The following is a 24016-nucleotide window of genomic DNA, read 5'->3' as shown; positions in this document are numbered from 1 at the left end:
GAGGTTTGTGAACAAAACCATAGTCCTTCCCTCCACAATGCTTCTTCAGGGAAGGCATTGCTTCCAGGTTGCTCTGTTCACTCCCCAAGCAGCCTCTGTGGTCTCTCTCACCAGTCAGCAGATCACCACTGGCCTTCAGTGGGACAGAACTGAAATGCAGATGGTCTGCTTTGGGGCTGGTGTGAAGTACTGAGACACAAAATTATGAACAAATTTCCTTGGAAAGACGGCGCCAGTATTTATGAACTATGGTATTACAGTTCAGAAATTCCTGGGTGTGGTGTCCTCTGTGTCTAGCAGTAATATCAGAGTTATTTTTCAACTGTGTGAGAAGTAGAACAAGAGTAACACAATTTTGCACCTGCTTAGGATTATTTGGACTGTGGAATGTGCATCAGAGGATTCATAAAATGTACCTGAATGCACCCTCCTGCTGTGTCTGGGTTGTAAGTGCTCTTCTGCTTAGTGAAACCGTGTTCCCGGGTGAAATAACACAAGGGTCCATTGCAGCCAGCATAGCAAGAACCTAATGGAACATCAAGAGGAAATACAGTAGAAAGAGGTGTGGGCTTTTCTAAATTTATGTGACTTACTCTGTGCTTTGGACCATATCCAGCCTGTCTCACAAAAATAAAACTGGAGAAGATGCCTTCATGTATAAGGGTACATGTAAAAGCACATAAAACTAAACTTCCTTTCTCCTCCAGATTTGAAGCGACATCTTGCCTCTTAGGTGAATCCATCAATGGCCATCTTTCAGTTCTAAGAAGGGAACTCTAAATGAGGTTGTTTTATTTTGCACAGAATAGCTAAAAATCTGCCGAGACAGAGAGGATGTGAGGAATTATTCAATGTTGTTGCTAGAATTCCCATCACTCAGAGCAAGGGTGTTCACTCTGCTCTGCTGTTCTTGCCTAGCAGGATGTTGGACTATGCAATTGAGGAGGTTGTTCCTTTTGGATGTTTCTGAAATGAATGTGTTTCTATACTTTTGGAGGCTTTTTTGGAAGGAAACAAGTTATTTTACTCTTGTTGGAAAGCTTGAAAAAAGAACTGGAGTTACTGGGGACTACGATGAAGGAAGGAATTGCTTCTGAGGGTTTGGAGATGTTTGGAGGCTTCCTTGAGCATTGCATTGTTCACATTAATTACCCTTGAGCACTTTGAGCTTAGGAGAGCGTTGGTTCTCAGCTGTTGGTAGTGGAAAAGCAGATGATGGATGTATCAGGCTCTTGTGAACAGGCATTTATGATCCTTGACTGCTTGAAACAAAGTTTGTGATCATACAGGAAATAACTTATTTACTCAATTTAGTAAACTAAACACCATCATTAGGGAAAAAACTAAACACCACTATCAGGAATAGGAATGTGAATATTGCCATGGAAGACGTTTATGTTTTCTTCATAATTTTTTTTTTAATTCTTCAAAGTCGTGTGTGTCATGTAGCGAAACATGGTGCACTAAAATTGTAGACCAGGTTTTTGAGCTCAGTGATCTCCCAAGTGATATATTTTTAAAAACTTTATGGTCACTCAGCATAGTTGTCATGGTAATTCCAGTCCCTGTTGACAACTACTTAAAACTCCTCAGTACTCTTCCACAACCATTCATGGTCTTCAAATTGTTTAAAAAGGGAATATTCCTGCTTCAGCTTTCCCATGGTAGTTAAGATATCTGTGCTTTTCTCTCTTTGCATCCAGCTGTCAAAGTATGTGGAAATTTGCATTTGCATGAAGAGGTTTTTTGGTTTTTTTCCCCTAGAAGAGGTTCTATTTTTACAAAAACTGTGGGAAGAGATTTGGACATTTTGGCATTCTAATACTACAGTACAACTGCTCTAAATACCTATTTTTAAAATCAACATAATGTCTTTCACCCACATTAGAGTAAAATAATATTATTTTAGATTTTGTAGATAGAATCAGTTCTATTATTGACTAGCATAACTAATACCAAATACAAAAGCTTTATGGTAATCTCAAGTCAATAGGGAGAATGTGGCAATACATCAGGTAAAAGCAGTTATTTTATTTTTTTTTTTCTAGCATATGAAAGAAAACAGGAGTTCAAGATTTCTGTTCTAAACTGAAATTTGGGATGAGATTTCAAATTATACTGTGATGCATCAATATACTGGGAGCAAAGTTATGGATGAAGGATTTAGAAGTCTGTTGTTTTTTGAAAGATTTATGTTTTCTTCCAAGAAGATTAACCCATTTGCACTTTTGTGGTTCACTTAGTAATGTCAAAAGTAGTGAAAAGATGGCTTAAAAGCACAAGGTTGCAAGCAGGAGAATTATTTTCATAGGCTTACTTCCTGGAGAAGTGACAAAAATAAGAAATTTCACTCTTAACAAATTTTACCATTCTACTTTGATATTGCAGGGGTTTCCTTGTGAAAAGCCTTGACATATTTTTCTACCCAGAGGAGCAAATATGCACACAGACTTGTTTGGATATGTATTCTCAATTTGGTTTCATATATCTATTATATGTTCCTCCTTTAGGATTCCTCCTCCTCCTTCTTCTGCTGTATTTTTTTTTCCAAGGCATTTTCAGGGCTGGAAAAAATCGGGACACAAATTTGCAGTACGCAGCGCGGCATTTATGGAAATGTCTGATTTGCTGTGAACTGTAAATTCTAAATAATGATAAGTGGAATTACTGCTGTAATTATCTTTCTGTAGGGAACATTTCTAACTTGAAATATAAAGCCTGCCTATTAAATAACATTTATCAGGAATGTTTCCTTAGGCATAGATTTCAGAATTGTATTTTATTTTTATCTTGAGCAAGATCTGACTCTGCACCGTTTGTTAGAGACAGGGAGAATAACTAGAAGAGGCAAATGCCTCATAGGCAACAGGAAAGCCAGTGGAGAGATGAAAGATGAGCTTCCAGCAGCTGCAGAAAGGATATACACTTCAAGGGTGCCCTATAAGCCTTATAAAGCAATAAAGGAAGGAAAACAACATTATGAAGGGTCCTAACAGTCATAAAATTCCAAAAATGGCAAGGGTTGCTTTCATTATATAAAGTGTTCGTTAAAGCTTTAAATAATGAAATAAACCCTTGACACTGAGAATGGAAACCTTCACTGTTCCACCAGCCTCTGTTTACTTTACAATAATCCAGGCCATAAAAGTAGTGCCGCGCAAATTCCCCGTTCCAGGGGAGCTCCGGGATGCCCGAGGACCACACAGCTCCCCGGCTTCCAAGGGGTCTCAGCAGCTTACCTGGCTCCTGGCCCTGTGCCACCCTGCTGGCAGACACTGCTGCACCCCAGCCCAGCCAGCCCAGAGAAAGTCTGAGTCACAAAATCCCTGGGATTGTTTTAATTGGCTTAAATTAGGTGTTTCGGGGTTCCTTTTGGGGGACTTCCCCCTCACCTCCAGTTTTTGGTTTTTTTTTTCTTCCTTTCTTTTGAAGCCCAGGAGTATTTTGGGTATTGGAAAAATGTGCTGAAGACTTTGGTACCAGAAAGTAAGTGGGGAAACTCATTAAGGGTCTTCTGGGGTTCAAGGTGGAGATACTAAAAATTGGCTTCCATACAAATTTATTTACTGCTCACATACTACTTTAAAACAGTAGAATTGGAATTAAAACTAAGCACTTGGCAGGTTATGCAGCAGATACTTAATTTCTCTATCAAAAAAAAAAAAAAAATAGGAAGAAAGTATTTATTTTGAATAGGAATACTTTCCAAATTCAAAAGACCTCGAATCTCTTAAACCCTGTTAAAATAGTTTACCTTCTCTGTTAATAGCATAATCTGTTCAAATATTTTCTCCTGAATTAGAATCTTCTTTAGGAAACATTATAAGCTTCACACTGTAAGTACACATGGAACACTCTTCCTTATCTTTCACTGAAATTCAGCCATTTTCTGCTTTGCTTGCAACAAACAGGAATAAAATGTACCCTTGGGGGGAAAAGGGAATTCAGATATAGGTGGGTAAAATTGTCACCTTTAAAAAAAAAAAAAAAGGAAAGCTTTAAGCTACAGCATAATCTCCTTAAAGGCACTTGAGCAGTTCTGTAATTTATGACACTGGTTGCAGTGAGAGTGTGGGATCCCATTAATTTTTCTGCCCACTGCTATAGTTTGCCATTTGTTTCTTCATCCTAGTTCTGAGCAGTTTTCTAAGAACTTTAGTTGAAGATCATTTTTAAAAGACATTGGAAAAGAAAATTTCTCCTGATATATATTTTTGTGTTCTTCTATGTGTTACGTGATATATTTGTGGAGCTCTGGTATCTCTGTACTTGCACCCTCCAAAATGAAATCTTTTGTCTCTCAGCATATTTTTGGGAGACCAGACAGGGAGACTGTCTGCATCATGAGTGGGAGAAGTAAATGACTCACAGTTCTCTTTATGAGGAGCTTTGTTTCATTCAAATCCCTCTTGCCAAGATGCTGACACTGAATTTGAGTCATCAGCAATAAACAAGTCATACAGAAAATTGAATCTTTAGAGGGCAGAAAATCATGGGCAAAGGAAAGACACTCACCACTGAGCTCTGTGTTAGTGTGTGCTTGAGAGGAGTTATTGATTGCATTATTTCTCGTGGTGGATTTTTCCATGAGTGCCTTAAACTAATTCAAAGTCCCAGCCTGAAATTTCATTTCAAAAACATGTATGTGTAGCAGCATCAGTCAGGCTTCAAGATCATGGAGTATAAAATTGAGTTTTCACTGCACTAAATTAGGTGATTTTGGTCCCTGCTTTTGTCATGAGCTTTTTACCTATGCTATGTCATGAAAGGCTGAGATCAGTAAAAATTCTTGGCATCTTCAGGAAAAAAAGATGTGAAATTTAGCTTGTATTGGGTTTTGTAATTTCTTTTTCCTCTCCTGTATAATGCAATAATTTTGAATAAATTTACTTTATATATCATGGCAGCAGTTCTTCAGAACTGCAAGTGTTTGTTTTCAGAAGTGATAATAGATCAGCTAATAGGTATTTCAGTTGAAAATGAAACTTTTGTACTATATCAACTCTATGAATTTTACTTTCGTGAAAGCAGTACAGCATCTTATTTTTCTGTGGTACTGCTGTTTCTAACCATTCTCAGCTTTGAAAGTGCAAATGCTTTAAAGAAGGGTGGAAATGCACAGATATTTTCATGTTTAATAACCTTCATATTTTCACATTTAATAACCTTCCCTTCAACAAAACACTAAGAAGTCAATAATTTGCTGATTACAAAATGTGCCTTTTCATTTTTGGTTTAAGTTGTGATTCAGTGTAGGACATGACATACAAATGGATGGAGTTGACTCATGGAGAGGCCCAGAAAGGGGATAGGATAATGGGAATCACTTCAACATTTACAGGCATTTCTTGCTCCTCAAAGTGTCTTGCCCAATGTGGAGTATCCCCAGGGGCTCTTTATTACCTGGTGCTCCTTTCTCGCTCGTGATGGGTTTGTGCTGTAGTTAAATTGCTCTGACCTCCCTGTCCCAGCTTTACACCTTTGTCTCTGTAATGGGGCAGAAATCCAGCACTTTGGAAGGAAAGAGGAAAACCCAGTAAATTTTCATAGGAAACACAGGGTCTAATGCAAACAGTAACAGTTGGAATGAGCACAGTCGAATGAACTTACACTCTGGCGTGGCTTTGCTAAATATAGCTACAGAAGACTTGTTGTCTGCGGGCGCTGGTGTCGGAGAGCATTGCCATCTGCAGCTGGGGAAGCAGCAGAAACAGGGGCACAAATCACAAATAAAAGAGATGGCAGTGGGATTACAGACTGCCAGAGCCCTGGTCCTATATTCGGCTCAACTGGGCAACCTTGCTCCTTGGAGGGGTGGATGGTCTTTTGTTTGTGCTGTCCTTTTCACTGTAAAAGTGGCATTTTCCCTCTTGTGCCTGGAGAGACTCTCTAAGACTTATTTCAATAGAAATGAACTTGTTTTGGTGAAAGAGGGTCAGTGTACTGCATGCCTGTTGTTCAGCAGGCCTTGGACAACCAGTTTTAAACACAGAAAAAAGCAGGGTATATTTGGTCACTGTTGGTGCATTCGGGTCTCTCAGGCCTGTGCTTTGCTCTCCCCTGCTGGCCCTTGGGCACAGGACCCCCCCAGGGAATACACCTGTGGCCTCCCATGGTGGAAACCTGTCAGATCACCAGTGGAGGTGCGGAAGAAGAGAGCAACAGGTCCAGGGGAAAAAAACCTGGAGAGTGCTGATGCAAACAGGAGGCTGAAATCCTTGGGTGCAGTGACGTGAATGCAACCTGGGAGGAAGGGAGTGAGAAGGAGGGCAGGGGCTGGGGACCAGCTGTGGGATGAAGCTGAGAAGTAGCAGAGCTGGACAGAGCACTTGGGAGCAGAGCCAAGGCCAGGGCAGAAGACAGGCAGGCAGAGCAGAGGCCTGCAGGGAGATGCTAAATGGAGATGCCACCTTTCAGCTGTGTGACATTATGTGATGGTGTCTTGTCCCAGGGACACCTATCCTCAGAGTGCCCTGCAGCCAGGTGCTCCTTCTGCTCCCTCACATCCTTAGTGCTGGAGTCTTGTCATCATCTGTTCATCCATGGCTTGGCCTGTTCCTTAAACCCATTGCCAGCCTTGTCCCTGTGCAAGGAGATCTAAATCTGCAGAGGCTTTGGAGAGTGGGTAGAAAACCCCACGCATTCTGGCTGCTCAAAGGACTTTGTGGGTGAGACCCTTTCCCCTCCTTGAGTCTGATGGCTTTTCAAGAGAAGAGTTAGTTAAAAACAGAAAGGTACCATAAATCCTTTCTTCCTAGGGCAAGAAAATATAGTTCTAGTTATTATCCTGTTGATAGTCTCAAAAAGCCAAGACTAAATGCAGCATTGCACAGTGGAAGAACATGAGCCAGGTGGACCTAACTGGAAAGGGGTTTGCTCCTCAGATGATGTAAGATTATCACATTCCTTTGCAAAGGAAGGAAGGACATAGTCCAAAGGTCTTAGTATTGTGTTGAGAAAACTGAGTGAATGGTGATTTATGATAAGAACAGAGTTTAAGCTCACCTAACCTTTGGTGAGCTATGCTTAGTATATCTTAGAGCTTACACAATGAGTTCAACATTGCTTTGAAATGCAATAGATTTACATATGTCATAATATTTTAATGGTTAATGAGCTATTGTTTATAATCTAAAGTCAGTCTACCTGAAAAAACACAAATGAATATGAATAGCATTAATCATGATAAATAAAGCACAGTACTTCCCCAAAGTATGTGATACACTTGACTTCCTTCCACCTCAAAATGGTGAAAGTGATGCTACAATGAAAACTGGGGAGATTTTATATTTTGCTTTTGCATGGTTTTTATAGTTGCATGGAAATGATGGACATGATTATAGAAAGTTTAGTGATAATTCCAAATTAATTTGCTGTTTGCTCCTGGAAACTGAAATATTTCCATAATAAATTGTCTCAAAACCTTGTTTTATTGGTGATTTTTTGGTGGTGTCAGTGGTCTGGGGAAGGAGTTACTATTGTTTCTGCTCAGAGTAGTTTTTTAATGGTGAAATTAAAAAGAATGAGTCTGGATACCAATTTGAATAAAAGATTATTACTGACAAGAGATAACACTTGATTTTTATCTTTGCCACTTTGGTGTCAAATGATTGGTTTCTGTCATTTCATTCCATTAAGACAATATAGTTTTATAAACTAGTGGAAGAAGCTTTAAGGCAGGAATGGGTGCAGGTTGCATGAGCCATGTCTGGAATGTATAGCTTGAGGTATTGATTGGCATGTGTATGTACTACCATGTGAGTGGAAGAGTAACCAATAGTCAAGCACCTGTTGTTAATAGTTTCATATCTAAAATGTCATTTCCAGCTTGCACATACCACAGTGGAGCTGTGGTTCTCCACAGGGTACCTCTGCTCTCCTAAAAGAGCAATAGTAAAATAAAAATGAAAAATTTTTACTCAGGCTATGTCTGGAATGCATGAGACTTTGGTGCTGATGAGCACAGGAAGTCAATAGTAATTTGTTTAGCAACAGTTTGAAAGAAAATATTCTTCATATTTTATAATTTTCACATAAAAGCAAACACATTTTTCATTAAAACATTTTAATGAAGTGGTATTTATTGTTAGTCTGGTTTGTGAGAAGTCAGTGATTACAATGGAGAGGGAGCATGTTTCACTAGCTTGAACACATGCCAGAAGTGTTCAAAATGGGAAGAAATGTGCTTGAAAAGTCAGTGGGTTTGAACTTTAAAGGCTTAGGACCTCTTGCCAAGTCTGCCACTTCTTCCCTGTGTAAATATGGGAATATTATCATTTGAAGTGCTCCAGTCTCGCTCTCCTCATTTAAAAACACAGATATTTTAGCTGACTTCTTTTGTAGAGCAGTTTGAGATATGGTAGTGAAGTGTATAGGTGTTATTTTAAGGATTGTTTTTGAAGCAAGGGCGAGAGGTTGGCTCAGGACACTGGCAGAGAGATTTGGAGAATTTCGCCTCCTTTTTGCTTACTGGACTAATTCCCAAGAAAAGGTGTTTCAGCAAGGCATAGCAATTGAAGATGTTTTTATGTAGTTATTGATTTCAGACCAGCAGACACTGGTGCTAATTTAGCACCCATTTGCCAGAGCAGCTGGGATAGGAATGAGTGTGTTGTTCCCTTGGCAAACGGTGTCCTTAGGTAAAGGTTGAGCACAGGGATGGAGCAGCACAAACAGGCTCACGTTGCCGTGCCCAGATGAACCCTACAGTCAAAGCTTCTCTTCTTTTTTGTGGTTTCCACCCTCTTAAGCCCTCAACCTTTACTAATATAGAAGTCTAATGTTGCAAGAGAGCTTTAGCTGCGTGATGAGTCTCACAATAACAGATAGGCCTATTGATAGGGCAGGGAATATGATGTTATTTTAAAAAATCTTTGAATTGTAAAAGCTGTCCTTCTTTTTAGTTTCTGGAGTAGCTTATATTGAACACAAGCATATATGCATGTACTAAATTCAATATTTAGCTCCAGAGTCAGGATTGTATCTCTGCTTTGGTGCCAAATTTCTCCCAAAATGTAAGAAGACTAAAAGAATATATTTTGTTCTACATGACTAATTATGTGTCATTTTTTGCTGGAAAACTTTTACAGAAAAATGTTTTTTAATCTTTATATTAAAAAAACATAGCTTACCTGGGGAAGCTTGAGGCGCAGTGAAGTGTCACTTTAATTGAATTTAGGAAATACAGACATTTGCCTCCAAATTTTTTTTGATACTTAAGTGGAAAGCCAGACATAGGGTCTTTATGGTACTATTTTCTAGTGGATCTGTTGTGGATCTGTTTTGGTTTTGTTTTGTTCTTCAGTACTGCTCAGAAATTAGCTAAAACATTTTTATTGCAGAAATGACATAGCAGCAGTTTCAAGTCTTTTGTGCCTTACATGCTCGATTAGAAAAATCCCATTAATGACAGAAAATGCTAATCACTGATGTGTTTTGCCAGCCACTACAAGCCCACACATTCTATATAATCCATTGTTTATTAACCTAATGAAGGTCATTGCAGATTTTGAAAGCTTGTGTGCAGCATATCAAAATTATTTTAAAACTCCATGCTGCTGGACTTTGTTGCTGAAATAAGTCAAGGTTGAGTATTTTCTTGCCAGAATGGCTCTGGCCTAAATTGAGTTTTTTCTGGGTAGAATGATCATTCTGTGCTTTTCATTTGTTCATTCTAATTGTCAGGACAGATGAACAGGGCAGTGGCTAAGCTGATGGTGCTGCCATTAAGAAGCTAGACACTGTCTTTATCCACATCTTATTGATTATCCTTTTCTTTTCTTGGCAGGTGACATCACACAGAAGGGATATGAAAAGAAGAGATCAAAATTAATTGGGGCCTACCTGCCACAGCCTCCTGGTATGTGTATCTGTGCTTGTGATATATGAAGATGTCAAGTGTACTGATTGTTGCCACTGTAGAAATCTGCATCTCTGAAGAAATAGATGTGGCAAAAACAAAGCTATTGTTATGCAGAATAAGCTTATTCCATCCATTCTGTGTGTATTCTTATATATATGTCTGCTTTGATGTGTGTGTACATTTTTTACATACGTTGGTGTGGGTTTGGCAGTCATGTCTGGAAAATTAAATCAGCCTAGGCTTGTTAGAGAGGCATTGTTTGTTGGAAGGAATGCAGGAATCCAAAGGAGAACATGATGTCCTAACTCATTAACATCTCAGCCATGTGAAGTTTTCTGAACAGAAGTATGCAAGAGTGGAAAAGAACCTTGGATCTTTGTAACTTCCTCCATTTCTGGGTTGCCTGTCCACATCTCACTTTTGAAAACACTAGAGAGACCATCAATATCCTTGGAGTTCAGCTTGTCCTAAGGCATGTGGGCAGCTGACTTTTTACACATACCTTTTAGTACTAAGGGATGCATGTCCTTGCCCAAAAGGTGTAAATGTACCTTCAAACTAAATTTAATAATGTATTGCATAATTGAATTTATTTTATATATGCGTATAAGAACTTTCCGGAGTTGTTTTACTCATGTGAGGCACTGGATCACAAAGTTCAATGTGTAGTTGTAGGTATTGGTGTAGACCTCTCTTCTGTCTTGGTCTGAGAGGAGTGTGCTCATGCATTCCTGGTCTCACTGACCTTATAGAGGCTCCACTTAGGCTTGGTTGTTCTCTAAGCCTTGTTTTAGTTGCAGGCCTCAGCACTAGTTTCTCCTTCTTTTTCAAAATCCTTCCTTTTTAGTGGAATTGATGGGGTTTCATTTAAACTGCTGATATGTGAAGGCAGTGCCTTGTTCTCTCTTCATCAGGTTTGTATATGTGTTGTCTGGCTCCATAGCAGAATGCTGATTTTGTGCCTTTAGATTTCACTTGGTCTGCTCCACTGGTGGGAATTCCACAACAGAGATCAGTGTTACAGACACCTCTGTTTTCTGAAGTGATACAGCCTGGTTTGAGGGTGTCTGTGACATTCCCGAACCACTGGGAGCCTTAGAGAGTGAAGCAAATCAAATCAACAGAATTACAATACCAGAGGTGCAGTATATTAAATTTCTGGGTATTTATCGGTCCAACCCAACTATCAGACACACATTAGTCTTCACAGCTGGTTCTCATGAGACCTGCTTAGATTTGCTGGGTTATGGAGAGTCTCACAGCAGTCCTCAATTCAGCGGCACAGTTGGTACCAGAATCTGTTTATTTTTTTAGTTGTTACTCTCCTTTCTCCACGCAAGCAAATAGAGCTGTTTCTCCAGAAAGCTCACAGTCCTCTGGTCAAACTATATCCATGGGTGAAACTGCTGGGGATTCATATGCATGTAATGATGAAAGAGAGAACATGGAGAACCCTCACAGATTTACCCTTCAAGGTCTCTACTGTGATACTGAAGTTTTGCAGTCTAAGGAGAAGCAGAGTGATGTCTGTAAGCCAGTCCTGTCGTGGGGTCCATTCAATAATTTCAAGAGATCATGATTGAGAATATAGCTGACTTAGAGCTGTTTTAAGGATGGGACAAAATGGAATGAACATTTTCTGCTCACCAAGTTGCTGCGAAATCCCTCACAAGGAATGTGAAATATAGATGTGAAGGTAATAAGATCAAGAAAAACAAAGTATTGAAATATTGTCCACTGTTTCCTTGCAAATATATTAAGCTCAATCATTTAGCTGATGGCTAAATGGATTATTTTATTGTAGTGGAAGAAACTGCTTCTGCTGTATTAAAGTATTTTCCTCCATAAATGGATACTATTTGTGCTTGGGTCTTTTGCTGTCTTTGTACTTTTTGTTTGTTTTGTTGTGTTACCTTTTGGACAACACTTGGAATGCTTTGATTTGATGTAATCCTTCTAAGACCTTATTCATCTGAATGGCTTTAAGTCCCTGCTCACTAGGAAGGGGGAGATGAATCCTTTCCAAGAAGAATTAGGATGACAGAACAGATGCTGCATTTTGTAAGCCTCTGTTAATATCTCAACAATCACATATATGACCAATTAGCCTTTTTTTTAAAAAAAAAGATTGTAAGCTGTTTTGATGGGGAATATAAGAATTTATAAGCTGTGACGGACTTGGATCTTGGTGTTATAAGGGAATAGAGGGTTTGGAGATATTTTAAACCGGTATGGAAACGGACATCACTTTTGCTGGGATGGGAAAGGGTAGGAATATGCATTCTGTGACTGCGTTCAACAAACTAAAGGAAATCCAAAGGCATTTCCCCTCTGCTGGGACATCCAGTCCTCCCGCTGCACCTTTGCTAACACTCCTAACGCCCATGTTGGCAGAGTGGAACATCGACCCGCGTTGGCTCCGTGGGTGTCCTGTGGTGTCTGTGCGTGCGTGTGCGTGTGTGCTCTACTGCATGGGGGCAGCAGCTCCACTCGTTGCTGTAACAAATGTAAAAAAACTAAACGTGAATTAATTAGTTTTTTTCAACTTGTTACAGCAGCGAATGGAGCTGCCGCGGTACGGTGTAGACTGCAACACAGTGAAGGAGCTGCCAGAAGAATGCTCCGCACTGCCAACATTGGTGTCTGTGACATCCGGGAAGCGGCCGCTAGAGAGAGAGCAGCCAGCACAGCAGGAAACCGGCCTCTCTTTTATTTTCGTTTTGGTGAGCACGATGAATGTATCTTTTCCAGTCCGTATCTGTATATAACTGTGCCTCATCTGGAGGCCTCTGGTAGATGCCTACATCAGTAGGATGGACATGGGGCTGCCAGTTGCAAGGCAGGACAACCAAAGGATGACATCTGGAAGGCCGTTGCTGACTTTCTCTGCCTAAGAGTGAAGTGATGGGAAGGGAGAAGGAATAGCTCTTCTTAGTAACATTTGAACGTATTAACACTTCTCTAGCTTCCGTACCATGGATACTTTGGAGGAGATTGCATACAATAAGCTGGTGAAACACAGGAATGCATGTGTTTCTAATTCTCTTTCTGGCATTGCCTTTTTACAGGGCTCTCAATAGGCCCAAGCTCACCAGATTCTGGAGGAAGCAGAAAGTCTAAGCACCCCTAGTTCTATGCTATTTTCAAGTAGAGATCTCTGCCTGAGCTCTGCTCACATCCAAGCCATTCAGAAGCAGACTGACTTCCAGGAACAGGCATCAGGCTGGTAGAGCAGGCTGGAGGAAGAACATTCCTCAGGTCTACATCTCTGCAAGACAAGGCATGACTCCAGCCATGCCTGGAGAACTGTGGCCTTCCCAGATACCCATCCCTCTGGCAAGACCTATGGCTGGTGGTAGGCATTCTCCCTTATTCCTGCATTTGTAGCAAGGCTGCAGAGGATCCACAGCCCCTCAAGACACCAGATTTTCTCTTGCCAACCATGTGGGCAAATGGAGGACATCACACTCTAGCCTGTGTGCTTGTCCACACTCGCACAGGCTGTCCAGACATGTTGTAAGAGACGGCTAGAGGGAAGATAAGATTTACAGTTCTGTCAGAACAAAACATACTTGTAAAAAGATTGTCTATTTCAGAAACCCTTCTCCACTCATTTTCAAACCAATTTGCTGTAATTCTATGGAGGAGACTTATATTGGATTCTGACTGTGTTTGTATTTCTTCTCTTACACAGGGCTGCTCTAGGTCAGGTTCCCTCAGTCTGATATGGTTAACTTCCTCTGCCTCAGATTTTTGCAAAATGGGAAGGATTTAATGTAAATTGTAATTCCAGGTTTAACAGTATTAGTGATATTAAAACATGTGATAAATGTAACCAGTAAAAAGGCTGCAGAATATATGAACAGACATACACATATCATCTTTTTGTCATGCTTATTGGGATGCTGTCATTTTAGAAAGGGAGAACTGTTATTTTTCAGGAGTGGGATTAATGGAAGGTAAAGCCAGGCAACCATGTGGTTAATAGTCCTCCAGGTGATGTAGGAGCTGGCTCTTAGGCTCCCTGTTTCTCACAGGACAATCCCAGATAGCGTATTGTCACATGCTGTACAGCAAACCTGCAGTGACACACAGGGGATATACCAGATCCACTGCACATCTGCAGGCTAACTCTGCAGTGCATGCATAGCAGGTCTGACAAATCCAGATGCTGCAGAGACTGCACATATGCAAAGGACATTTGGACTGTTCCAGACAGGCTGTCGAACATCCAGAAATCCGGAACGGATATGCTGCATTTGGCAGTGTTAATGGGACAAGGGATGGGGGGAGCCTCCTTTTTCTTTCCCATTAAATCCCCACCTGCTTTAAGTCAGGGAGACAAAAGTACAGCTTTGTTTTCTCAAGATGCTTTCTCAGGATGTGAGTTTGTAGCTGGAGATGTTCTGTGTGCAAAGCAATTTTTCTTTTCTTAGTGGGCCCTTGTGTCAGACGTCTAAAAATAATAGTGAATCCAGACCTTTATATCTGTACATATCTCTCAGTCCCTCTTGTGTGGTGACCTTTCTCTTACTGCCTCTGTAGAGGAGCCATGACAGCCAAGAGTGAAGTAACCACTTAAACAGGGATTTATTTCAGAATAACCTTCTGAATTTTATCTTGATTTGATCATTCAGTTCTGGGTAAGATAATGTGGACAACTGCATGCACATTACAAAGAGAAACCCTCCCTATAAGAAAAAAAAGAGCAAACTTAATTACCTGTATTCCCCATAAGCTGTGGTTTTACCCAATTCACTTCCAGTGTTTTGCCAGGAAATTTGATTATTCATTCACAGACAATGTTATCAATTAAGCATTGCTTCTAACAGCTCAGACATGGGTGGTTCATTCTCTCTTAATCAAGTGCTGTGTCTCCACTAGATTGCTTTCTGTAATTTCCCATCATTGGTACCACCAGTGTAGCTCTATTTGTAGTGCAACCATGTGGACCAGTCATCAGTGCTTTATTTATTATGGCTAATAAATCTGTGAGATGTGGTGCTTAAAAGGCACCTGCTGCTCCTTTCACATGCCTAGAGACAGATCCCTGCACCTCCTGCTGCTGGAGCCCCAACAGCACCAGCCTGGGAACATTTCAAGCTATGCAGGGCAGAGAAGATAATACATTTGTGCAGAAGATCCCTTTGCCTTACAAAAAAACAATTTTCTGTAGAATTACAGGAACCAATTTCCATAGCCTCTCTTATTAGCATGACACATATATTATGTATCTGTTCTCTGTGCATATATTTGCATACTTTCTATGTGTGTATGTGCATGCCTTTGCTTTCAGCTATTCCTGCTGCTAAGTCTTAAGGTAGTCCAAGTAAACTTGGTGATTACAATTTCATTTTTTCTTCCATAGACATTGTTTGTATTGCAACATTATTTGGATTGCAAAGATTGCAAGGAAATATTTAAACAAAATTTGATTCTGAAAAAGTACTCTCATGTATTCATTTTATTAATACTAACAAGTATTCCTATCACATCTGCCTTCCTAATTCTCAAAGATCTTACCAAGGGATAACCATGATGGGACATTTCAAAGAGTGTATGTGTGTTGAGAACATGGATCTCTTTGAAAGGCACGTGCACATCCCTGGGCACATGTGGGCACATCCCTGAAACAGTGCAGCAGATGTTTCACAGATGAGAAACTATAGCACACAGACAAATGCCTAATAAGTCTTGAGCTTAAAAAAGAGTTTGGTTTTGAATTGGTGGATACCCGCAGAGCTTAGTTTGGATAAAAATGAAGATATTGAAAGCCTCTGAGAAGCACCCCTTGAGGCCATCACTTAAATATGATGGTTACTGTTTTGGTTTTGCCACCATGACTGAGAGTCCAGTTACCATTTTATTATTCTTTGGGTTTTTTATGGCATCTCTGTTTTCTATCCTGTATCAAGGTCTCATAATATTAAACCTTGTTCAAACACAGAGCAAAAAATACCTTCCTTCACTTTTCACTAATGAGTACATGATGAAATCAGTTAGTAATGCAGGTAGTGGTTTCAGCACTTGGTGTAATGCTTTTTGGGTGGAGGATATTTTTAGTACACATCAGAGTTGGTATATTTTTCAAAGAATTTGAAGATTTCCAAGGAAATATCTGTTGATGTTCCTGGACGCCATCTGCAGAACATAAGAGCATAGGAGGAAACATGAAAGTGTTGGTCTAAAATCTTACAAATGGGTGAGGAAAGATGTCAGAGGTGAATGATAGAGGGTAGAAAGGAAAAACACCACTGAGGGCCTTAAAGCTTAACCAGTGCTGGAGCAGAGGAGGTGGAGCCTGTGGAGGTGTTTGAAGAGTTGGGTGCTGCTGTCAAAATGACAAACTGCTGAAATTCACAATGCTGCATGAATTTGCCTGAAGTGTGATTTGACCAGCCCCTTGGTGAAGATGTTTGCTTTATGAATAGGTAGTCTTCTTTTACATATTCTCTAAAAAGAATCATTAAATGGGATATTGAAGCTGTAGAAAGGAAAATGGAAACCAAACATATATGCTCTGGAGCTGTAATGTGATGTCCACCATCACTGGGATAAAGGAGAGAAAAAAAGAAGCCTGGGATATCCATGCTAAACTTGAATTGAAAGCTAAACCTTTCAAGGAGATGCTGGAAGGCAAAATTGAGATTGTAATAATGAAAGAAAATTTGAAGTATGTGCATTAAGTCAGACCAAGCGTAGGCTCACCTGTGAAGGAACACTTTTAATAAAACAAATCTAATTAGAAATTACATTTTTTCAGATTTATCTAGCAGAATGTGGCTCCACTTTCTTGGATGTCTTTGGTTAGAAGTATTGCATTTTAAGTCTCCTCTGGCTGATCCAGTGAATTCATTACTTAGTTGTACATTTGATGGGAAGAGTGAAATGCCACACTTAATAACGAGTTCCATGGGGATAGTGTGACATTTAGCATGTTGACAAAATATACTGTGTGTTCATACCTGGGTTTACTTTTAAAGCTGAGCCATCAGCCAATGAATAGAAGCTCAGGAAATACTGTTTCTTAAAACTGCCTGCAGGTACTGTGTGCCTTCCTTCCCACTGGCCCTGGAGTTGTTTGGTTTATCCTACAGCTCTCTCTCCTGGGGGCACACACTCTTAAGTTAGTTTTAGAACAATAAATGTAGCCTCTGTCTAAGAGTGCCTTCTATTTCTTGTCAGTTAGACATTTCAGCTTTTAAATATTTTTAGATTCAATAATTTGGCACAGACATAGGAATAAGAGATACATCAAAGCAGCTTGTCAGCTGACATTAGGGAGATAATTGTCCTTTGTTGGAGAGGGCAGTGCAGCTATTGCCATGTTATCAGCACATAGTGTTGCAATTTAGCTACAAAAAGAAGTAATAAAGAAAGGAGGAACAAGGAGGTGAAGGGGGAAAAAAATTTAAAAAGAGGCAAAGCCTGCTTCCAGCTGACAGTTTTGTACCTTCCATGCACTTAAAAATAAAGCTATCCAGCTTGTAGTGGTATTGCTTAAATAGCTTTACTGAGGCTCTTGCATTTTTAGCTAAATTCAGTCAAAACAGGATCCAGCTTACAGATTAGGATTTGTGGATTGATATATCTGCATTAAGTTGTCTGCCTATGAACTTTATGCTTCTATTCTTATGTGAAAAGATATAGTTAATTCAGTTGATGATACCCAAAGAGCTTTTCAGTTTATTCCAAAGCAGATACCTCCACTGACCACTTGCACAGCTCTCAAGGCTTCACTGGACTTCCAGAGTTGCCTGAAGATGGGTGTCTGGTACTGTTCAAGACTTCCTACTGTACTGGAGACATCTGCACAGAGTGAGCACACATAAAACAGGACTTCAAGGGGACAATGCCATTCTGGCCCAGCCAGGTATCACAGTCCACAACATCTTCAAAGAAATTTGACACCTTTGTTTAGAGTCCTGAGTTCTGGTCTAGGTCACTGTTTTTCATAATGGGAGCTTAGCTTAAGCACCTTCTTGAAGATACCTAAATATAGGGATCTTAGGAGCTTTAGCTTGTGTTAGGAACATGTCTGTTTGCTCCAATGCACCTGCTGATGCCTGTGTGTATTGTGATGCATAGATTTCTAAGCCTCTCATATAAAATAACTGTGTTCCAGGCATATACATTTTCTTGAAATTCTTCATGACTTGCAAAGAGTCAATCGCTAGTGCTAATCACACTTACCTGGTAAAGTCCTGCTTCAGCTGCAAGACTGGGGTAGACCACGGTGTTATTTAGAATTATGCCACTTTGACAGTGGCTGTGAATGTGTCTGTGCACAGGGCAGTGTCAAGACACTGGCCTTTCTCTTAGGAAAGCCATTCATTGCTTTACCACCTCCTTAAATTTAGGAATTTATCCAAGTATGGATTCTCAAGCCATTACGCCGCCAATTCACAAACACGTCTGGGTAGCCGCCAATTCACAAACACGTCTGAGTAAAGCTTTATGAACAATGAACAAGCATTAGCACTTAACTCACAGACCTTTGTGCTGGCTGTGAAAGCTATTAATTCTTTGGGTTTAGTTATGTTCAGAAGCAGAAGTGAAAAAATATATATTCTTGTTACTGCACTATACTGCTAGAGCCTTCATGGAGGTGAACAATTTGGCTGTTAACACCACTTTGTTATTTGTGGCAACACTTCACTGATTTCATGGTACTCATTATTCTGCATGGCTTTTACTCCCACCCATTGCTTAGGAATGGCAGTGTGTAGGTTCTTGCTATTGTGTCCTTTGTCTCACACCATTGCTGGTGCCTTGGGAGCCAGCGGGTGCACAGGAAGCCAAGATGTGAGTCCGGGCAATCCAGCTAATTCCTGCTCCAGCCCCTTCAGCAGAGAACTGTCATCCAGTTCCTTGCTGTCTCTCCAAACTGGGACACTGCTTTCTGGTTTTTCACCCTAGAGGAACTTAATACAAAGAGGTGTCCCCACAGTTGGCGGATGCAGAGCTTCTTCTTGTATTTTAGCACACAATTAACTTCCTCATCTTAATTGGTGTTGTCAGTGAGCCAAGTTCACATGTCCTATTCCACTCTTGGGCAGAGATTTATTCACTGTTTTTATATATATGGATAAGTAGAAAGTAAAACCATCAAATGATCCCCCAGATCTCATATGACATTTTGATATTCTCATTTAGTTTTCTATTTCCTTAAATGACTACTAGGGCAGGATGATGAGTTGGGGCTCCCTCTTTTCTGACTATATGAAGAAACTTCATGTTGCCCATTGGGTCAGAACTGACTTAGTTAAAACAAATAGATGTATACAAAGTAGAAGGAAATGAAACTTGCTAAAGTGTCTCAGTTTTAGGATTAGATTAGCTACTTAATGTATCTGTAGTAAAAACACAATCTCCACAGTGAACTGGAGGAGGGAAGAGCCCTTGGCAGTGTTGGGGAGTGCTGTGGGCAGCAGTGCTGCCTGGCCAGTTGGGTGTCCTGCTGTTTTCTGCCATGGCAGGGTCAGTGTTTGATGTTATCTTGTGTGCACTGCTTATTTTGCACCTGGAAAAAGATGTTTGTGTACTGCCCACAGCTGCAGAAAAGGGACTGAGGTACTTGAGGTATCTCACAGTCACTAATCCAGGAGAAGGAAGCCTCAGGCTTGAATGTGTTTTGCCCAATGGCTTTCAGGTCTACCTGGAAGGTCTCCCTCCTACAGCAGTTGTGTACCTCTGAAACTGATGCTTTTCCTCAGAATTTAATTTCCCCTAGCTGTTTCTAAAGCCTATTGCATGTGGTTTTGTTGTTTGGAAGATGCAGTTAATCCCCTTTTCCTGTATCATCTTGATGTTGTACTGCAGCGGCAACATCTCAATTTTCTTTGGTTGTTTTTCTCCACATGCCATTGCCCTACACAAGTCACTTGCCATGGGAAATGTGGCACTACTTTTTTTTAGCAAAACTTCTGTCATACAGCATCAGTGTTAGGTGTAGAATTTTTGGGTGTGTTTGTCTAGGATTTTTGTGAATACATGTGATTTCCAGAAATTATTTCATTCCTGACAATGTAGATAAGGACTGAGATGAGTAATGGTGCTTAGCATCTCATACAGACTGAAACATAATTTTTAGAAAAATTACAGTTAAAATTAGTTTTATTATTAACTGTATATTGCTCATTTTCAGGTTTGCCAAATAAAGAAGGAAAAGTTCTGAATATAAAAGGGAGTAGAAAGTACTCCTTTTGGTTATTACAGTGATTTAGAAGTCAGGTTCACCTGGCTGAAAGAATATTAAGGGAAATGAGAGCAAGTGAAATTATGCAGTACTATAGTATGGAGACAGAGGAGTTAAATGAAGACATTTTTTTTTGATTTAAGAGAGTGAATTATTAATCACAATCTGAGTAGAGTAAAATTTATGGATTCATTCTGTCTTGTAGGCGCCTATGAGATTTTACTCCAAGCATGTTTTTTAGCCAACCAGCCATTCCTCCACAAAATCAAAGCAGACTTGACATTGCTGATAATCCAAAGATTTAAGAGAAAAGCTGGATTTCCAGTGCAGTTTATTTTCACAAAGAAATAAGCATACAATGCCAACTTTTTTCAAAAGATGCTTTTTTAAAGAATCCATTGAAACCCAACTGAGACTGATTGAAGTAATCACAGGATTTTTGGTTGGTCTGTAGTCTACATAAAAATTCTTGTTTCCACAAATGTAAACTCTTATCCGTCTCTAATAAGCTGGCATTAGAGCTTGTTTGGAAATAGTAGTGGAGAGTTTTTACATTATGTTTTAATTGAAAAATATGAACATATTTCCAAGCATTGTTTTGTTGAATCCAATTTCAAGTTATTAGTCCTACATTTGAGCCCTAGGTGCAAGGGGCCAGTTTTTTCTTGTGTTCTTACAGTTACATGTAGTGTGTAAATACTTCTTAAAGGTAAAAAATTGTAGGAAAAAATCAATTTAATTTTGTCAGGTTCCTCCTGTTCTTTACCCCTGTGCATCACACATCCAAGGCTCTGTGCTTTGTTGGCTCAAAGCTGAATGCATCAGCTGGGCTTGTCTGCTCAGGTTCTTCTCGGAAGAGAGCAGGGAACCACATCATGCCACTATTACAGGTGCAGGTTTGCTTTCTTTTCCTATTGTTTGAACTTTCCTGTTTAAGTCATTGCCTTCACTCTTTTCTGGAAGTTGTCAAAGAACATCAGTTTCTAGAAGTGTTGATATGTCATGCTGTTGTTATATTACTACTATAGTTTAAGAAGCTTTCAAGAAAATCCTATTTAAAAAAAAAGCAAATTCACTATGGGAAAGGGATTAATAAAAGGTTTGAATCTTAAAATACTGGATGTTTAGGCTCAGCATATTCAAATGCTGCAGGTTTACAAGGCTATTTTTGTTGTTTTGCTGGAACAGGCCACTGTTTTCAACCTGGTTTGGTGCAGTTATAGTTTACTTTCTGACCATTGGTAGGTAAAAATAACTATAGTTATTACTATATTTTCCTTCCTGCAGGACCTAGTTTCCATAGGTTAGTATTATGTTGTTACCAGCTAACACCATCCAACCAGATGAGGTTTTAGATGATACACACTAAGTTTTCATAGGAACCATTTTGCAGGAAATTTTCTATTGCAATGCTGTCTACCTTTATTAGCTCATTAAAATATTTCCTAAATATTACTTTATGAAAAGTCATTTGTTTGTGAAATAAAAAATGCCAAGCTTACTGTCTGTTTGCTCTTTCTATGTTGTCCATGACCCTGGAAAAAAGGTTTTTTAGAGAGAACCAGGAAAATAACCACATCAGAAAAGCTGACCAGAGGCAAGTAGTGTGTAACCAATTGACACGATGCGCTTTAGGCACTGAATGTTCATTCAGTGTATGCCAGTGTATGCTGAACTCCTCCTCACTATAAATCTTCCAAAATTCAATCAGAATGAGCTGTTTGGTTTTTTTTTTCATTAATGCAGGGGTGGACCAGGCGTTACCACAAGAACGTCGAACTCCTGTCACTCCGTCCTCTTCCTCTCGGTATCACCGTCGCAGGTCCTCAGGGTCACGGGATGAGCGCTACAGATCGGGTGAGTGGGACTGAAGACCCCAGAACTGGAACGAAAATTTGGAATGTCTTGTTGTGTTTCTCACTTTTTTAAAAAGAAGTTTGTTGTGAACTCGTGTAGCTATACATGGGGAACATTCCTTGTACAGATAGAGAGACGCTGTCCAAGCGTGCAGGGGTGGAGTTATGAAGCCAAGATACATCTGGAACCGGATCTGGCAGTGAGTGTGAAGGGCTGCAAAAAAGCCTTCAACAAGCATATTAATAAAAAAGGGAAGAGTAGGGACAACATGGTCCCACTGCTGAATGGGGCAGGAGACCAGGTGACAAAGGGCATGGAAAAGGCCAAGATAATTAATGTATCCTTTGCCTTGGTCTGTGCTGATGATATTTGAGTTTGGAAACCAAGGCATTTGAGACCCGTGGGAAAGTCTTGAGCAATGACAGCCTACCCTCTGTGCAGGAGAATTTGGACAGGGAATATTTGAACAAACTGAACGAGTAGAAGTCTGTGGGACATGATGGGGATGCATCGCTGACCAATGGGAGTCCACTTTCAACTCCTCAGAAAGTCAGGGGAGGTTTCTGCAGACTGAGAGAAAGCAAGTTCATTGCTGTCTTCAGGAACAGCAAGAAATAGGATCTGGGAAACTACAGGCCAGCCAGACTCTTCTCAATCTCTTGAGCAGGTGGTAGAGCAAATAATGCTGGAAACTCTTTTTAAACATATGAAGGACAAGGTGGTCATTGGGAGTAGACAGCATGGATTTACAAAGTTCTCTTAGTAGCTTGGTCAATTCATGCCTGATCAGCCTAATGACCTTCTACAATGAGATGACTTCCCTGGAGGTTGAAGGAAGAGCAGTGGAAGTTGGATGCCTTGCCTTCCGTGTCATAACATCCTCCTTGGCAAACTGGTGAAATGTGGATTAGATAAGTGGACAGTGAGGTGGTCTGAAAATTGGCTGAAATTGAGTTCAGAGAGTTGTGATCAGTAACACAAAGTCCAGCTGGACACCAGTCTCTGATGGTACTGTAGGGAGTGAATACTGGCTCCAGTACCCCTTAATAGCTTCATTAGTGACTTTGCAGGTGAGATGGTGCCCTCTTCACACACTGGCAGATGATACTAAATTGGAAGAAGCAGTTGATACAGCACACATGTGTAATGCCATTCAGAGGGATCTGGGCAGCTCTGAAACTTCTTTACTCTTACCTTTGAAGGTGTAACTGCATGTACTGCATGTACTGCACCCTAACAGGATGAAGGATAGGTGTGCTCAGCTGTTGTTTGAATTACTTCAGAGGCTGCTGCAATATGAGCATCCTTCCCAGACAGCAGCCTGAGGCCACAGACTGGTTCATCTGGTGCTGCCTCTCTTGCAGCTGCAGAATTAGGGAGCCATAGACAGCAGCACCCACCAACCTTTGTGGCAGAGAGACCCTGGTGAGCTGAGAGTCAGAAGCCAGGGCCTGATGGTTATGGAGGGTCTTGACAAGAGTAAATTCGACTGTGGAGGCTCTGGATTGTGTTTGAGAGAAGTCTCTTGCTGGATGCAGTCAGACTCATTCAAATATGAAAAAATTGAAGTAAGCCTAAGAAAAAGCTTTTTTCTCTCCACTGGCACAGGTTGCCAAGAGAAATTGTGGTGTCTCCATTCTTGGAGTTATTAAAATTCCCACTGGATGTAGCCCCAAGCAGTGTGCTGTAGATGACCCTGCCTAGAGCAGGGAGTTGGACTGGATGGTCTCCAGAGATTCCTGCTGACCTACTCCAGTCTGTGGTTCTGTGGCACTGCTGAATCTTACTGTACTGATTCTAGTTTGGTAATACTATAAGAAAAATATTTAATTTGCAGTATAGCAAGTTGGGAACATCATTATGCCCTAAATAGAAGCACTGATTAAAGGAAGACAAAATTAATTTCAGAGCTGAACAGAAGGGTAATAACTCATTTCCAAGTGAATGGGATCCAACTTTCTTGATGATACTGCTCCAGATAAAACACAAAGTGAAGGAAGTGATTGGTTTAAAACTGGTTTATAATGGCTTCTCACAACAAGAAAGACATTGAAGTGTTGGAGCATGTCCAGAGAAGGGCAGTAAAACTGGCAAAGGGT

The 24016-nt window shown here is 40.3% G+C and overlaps 1 protein-coding gene across 1 annotated transcript in view; it reads left to right on the top strand.

Annotated features, from left to right (window-relative positions):
- The window catches only part of DIP2C (disco interacting protein 2 homolog C), a 307235-nt gene that overhangs the window by 154603 nt on the left and 128616 nt on the right, over window positions 1–24016 (top strand). The window contains exons 2-4 of the mRNA XM_053949813.1: window positions 9788–9859; window positions 12418–12585; window positions 21807–21917. Of these exons, the coding sequence (XP_053805788.1) occupies window positions 9788–9859; window positions 12418–12585; window positions 21807–21917 (351 nt within the window). The remainder of the gene's footprint in view (window positions 1–9787; window positions 9860–12417; window positions 12586–21806; window positions 21918–24016) is intronic.

Source organism: Vidua chalybeata, chromosome 1, assembly GCF_026979565.1.
Source record: "Vidua chalybeata isolate OUT-0048 chromosome 1, bVidCha1 merged haplotype, whole genome shotgun sequence".
Taxonomy (NCBI): domain Eukaryota; kingdom Metazoa; phylum Chordata; class Aves; order Passeriformes; family Viduidae; genus Vidua; species Vidua chalybeata.
Note: the sequence above shows the minus strand (reverse complement) of the source record. Positions and strands in the feature narration are given on the sequence as shown.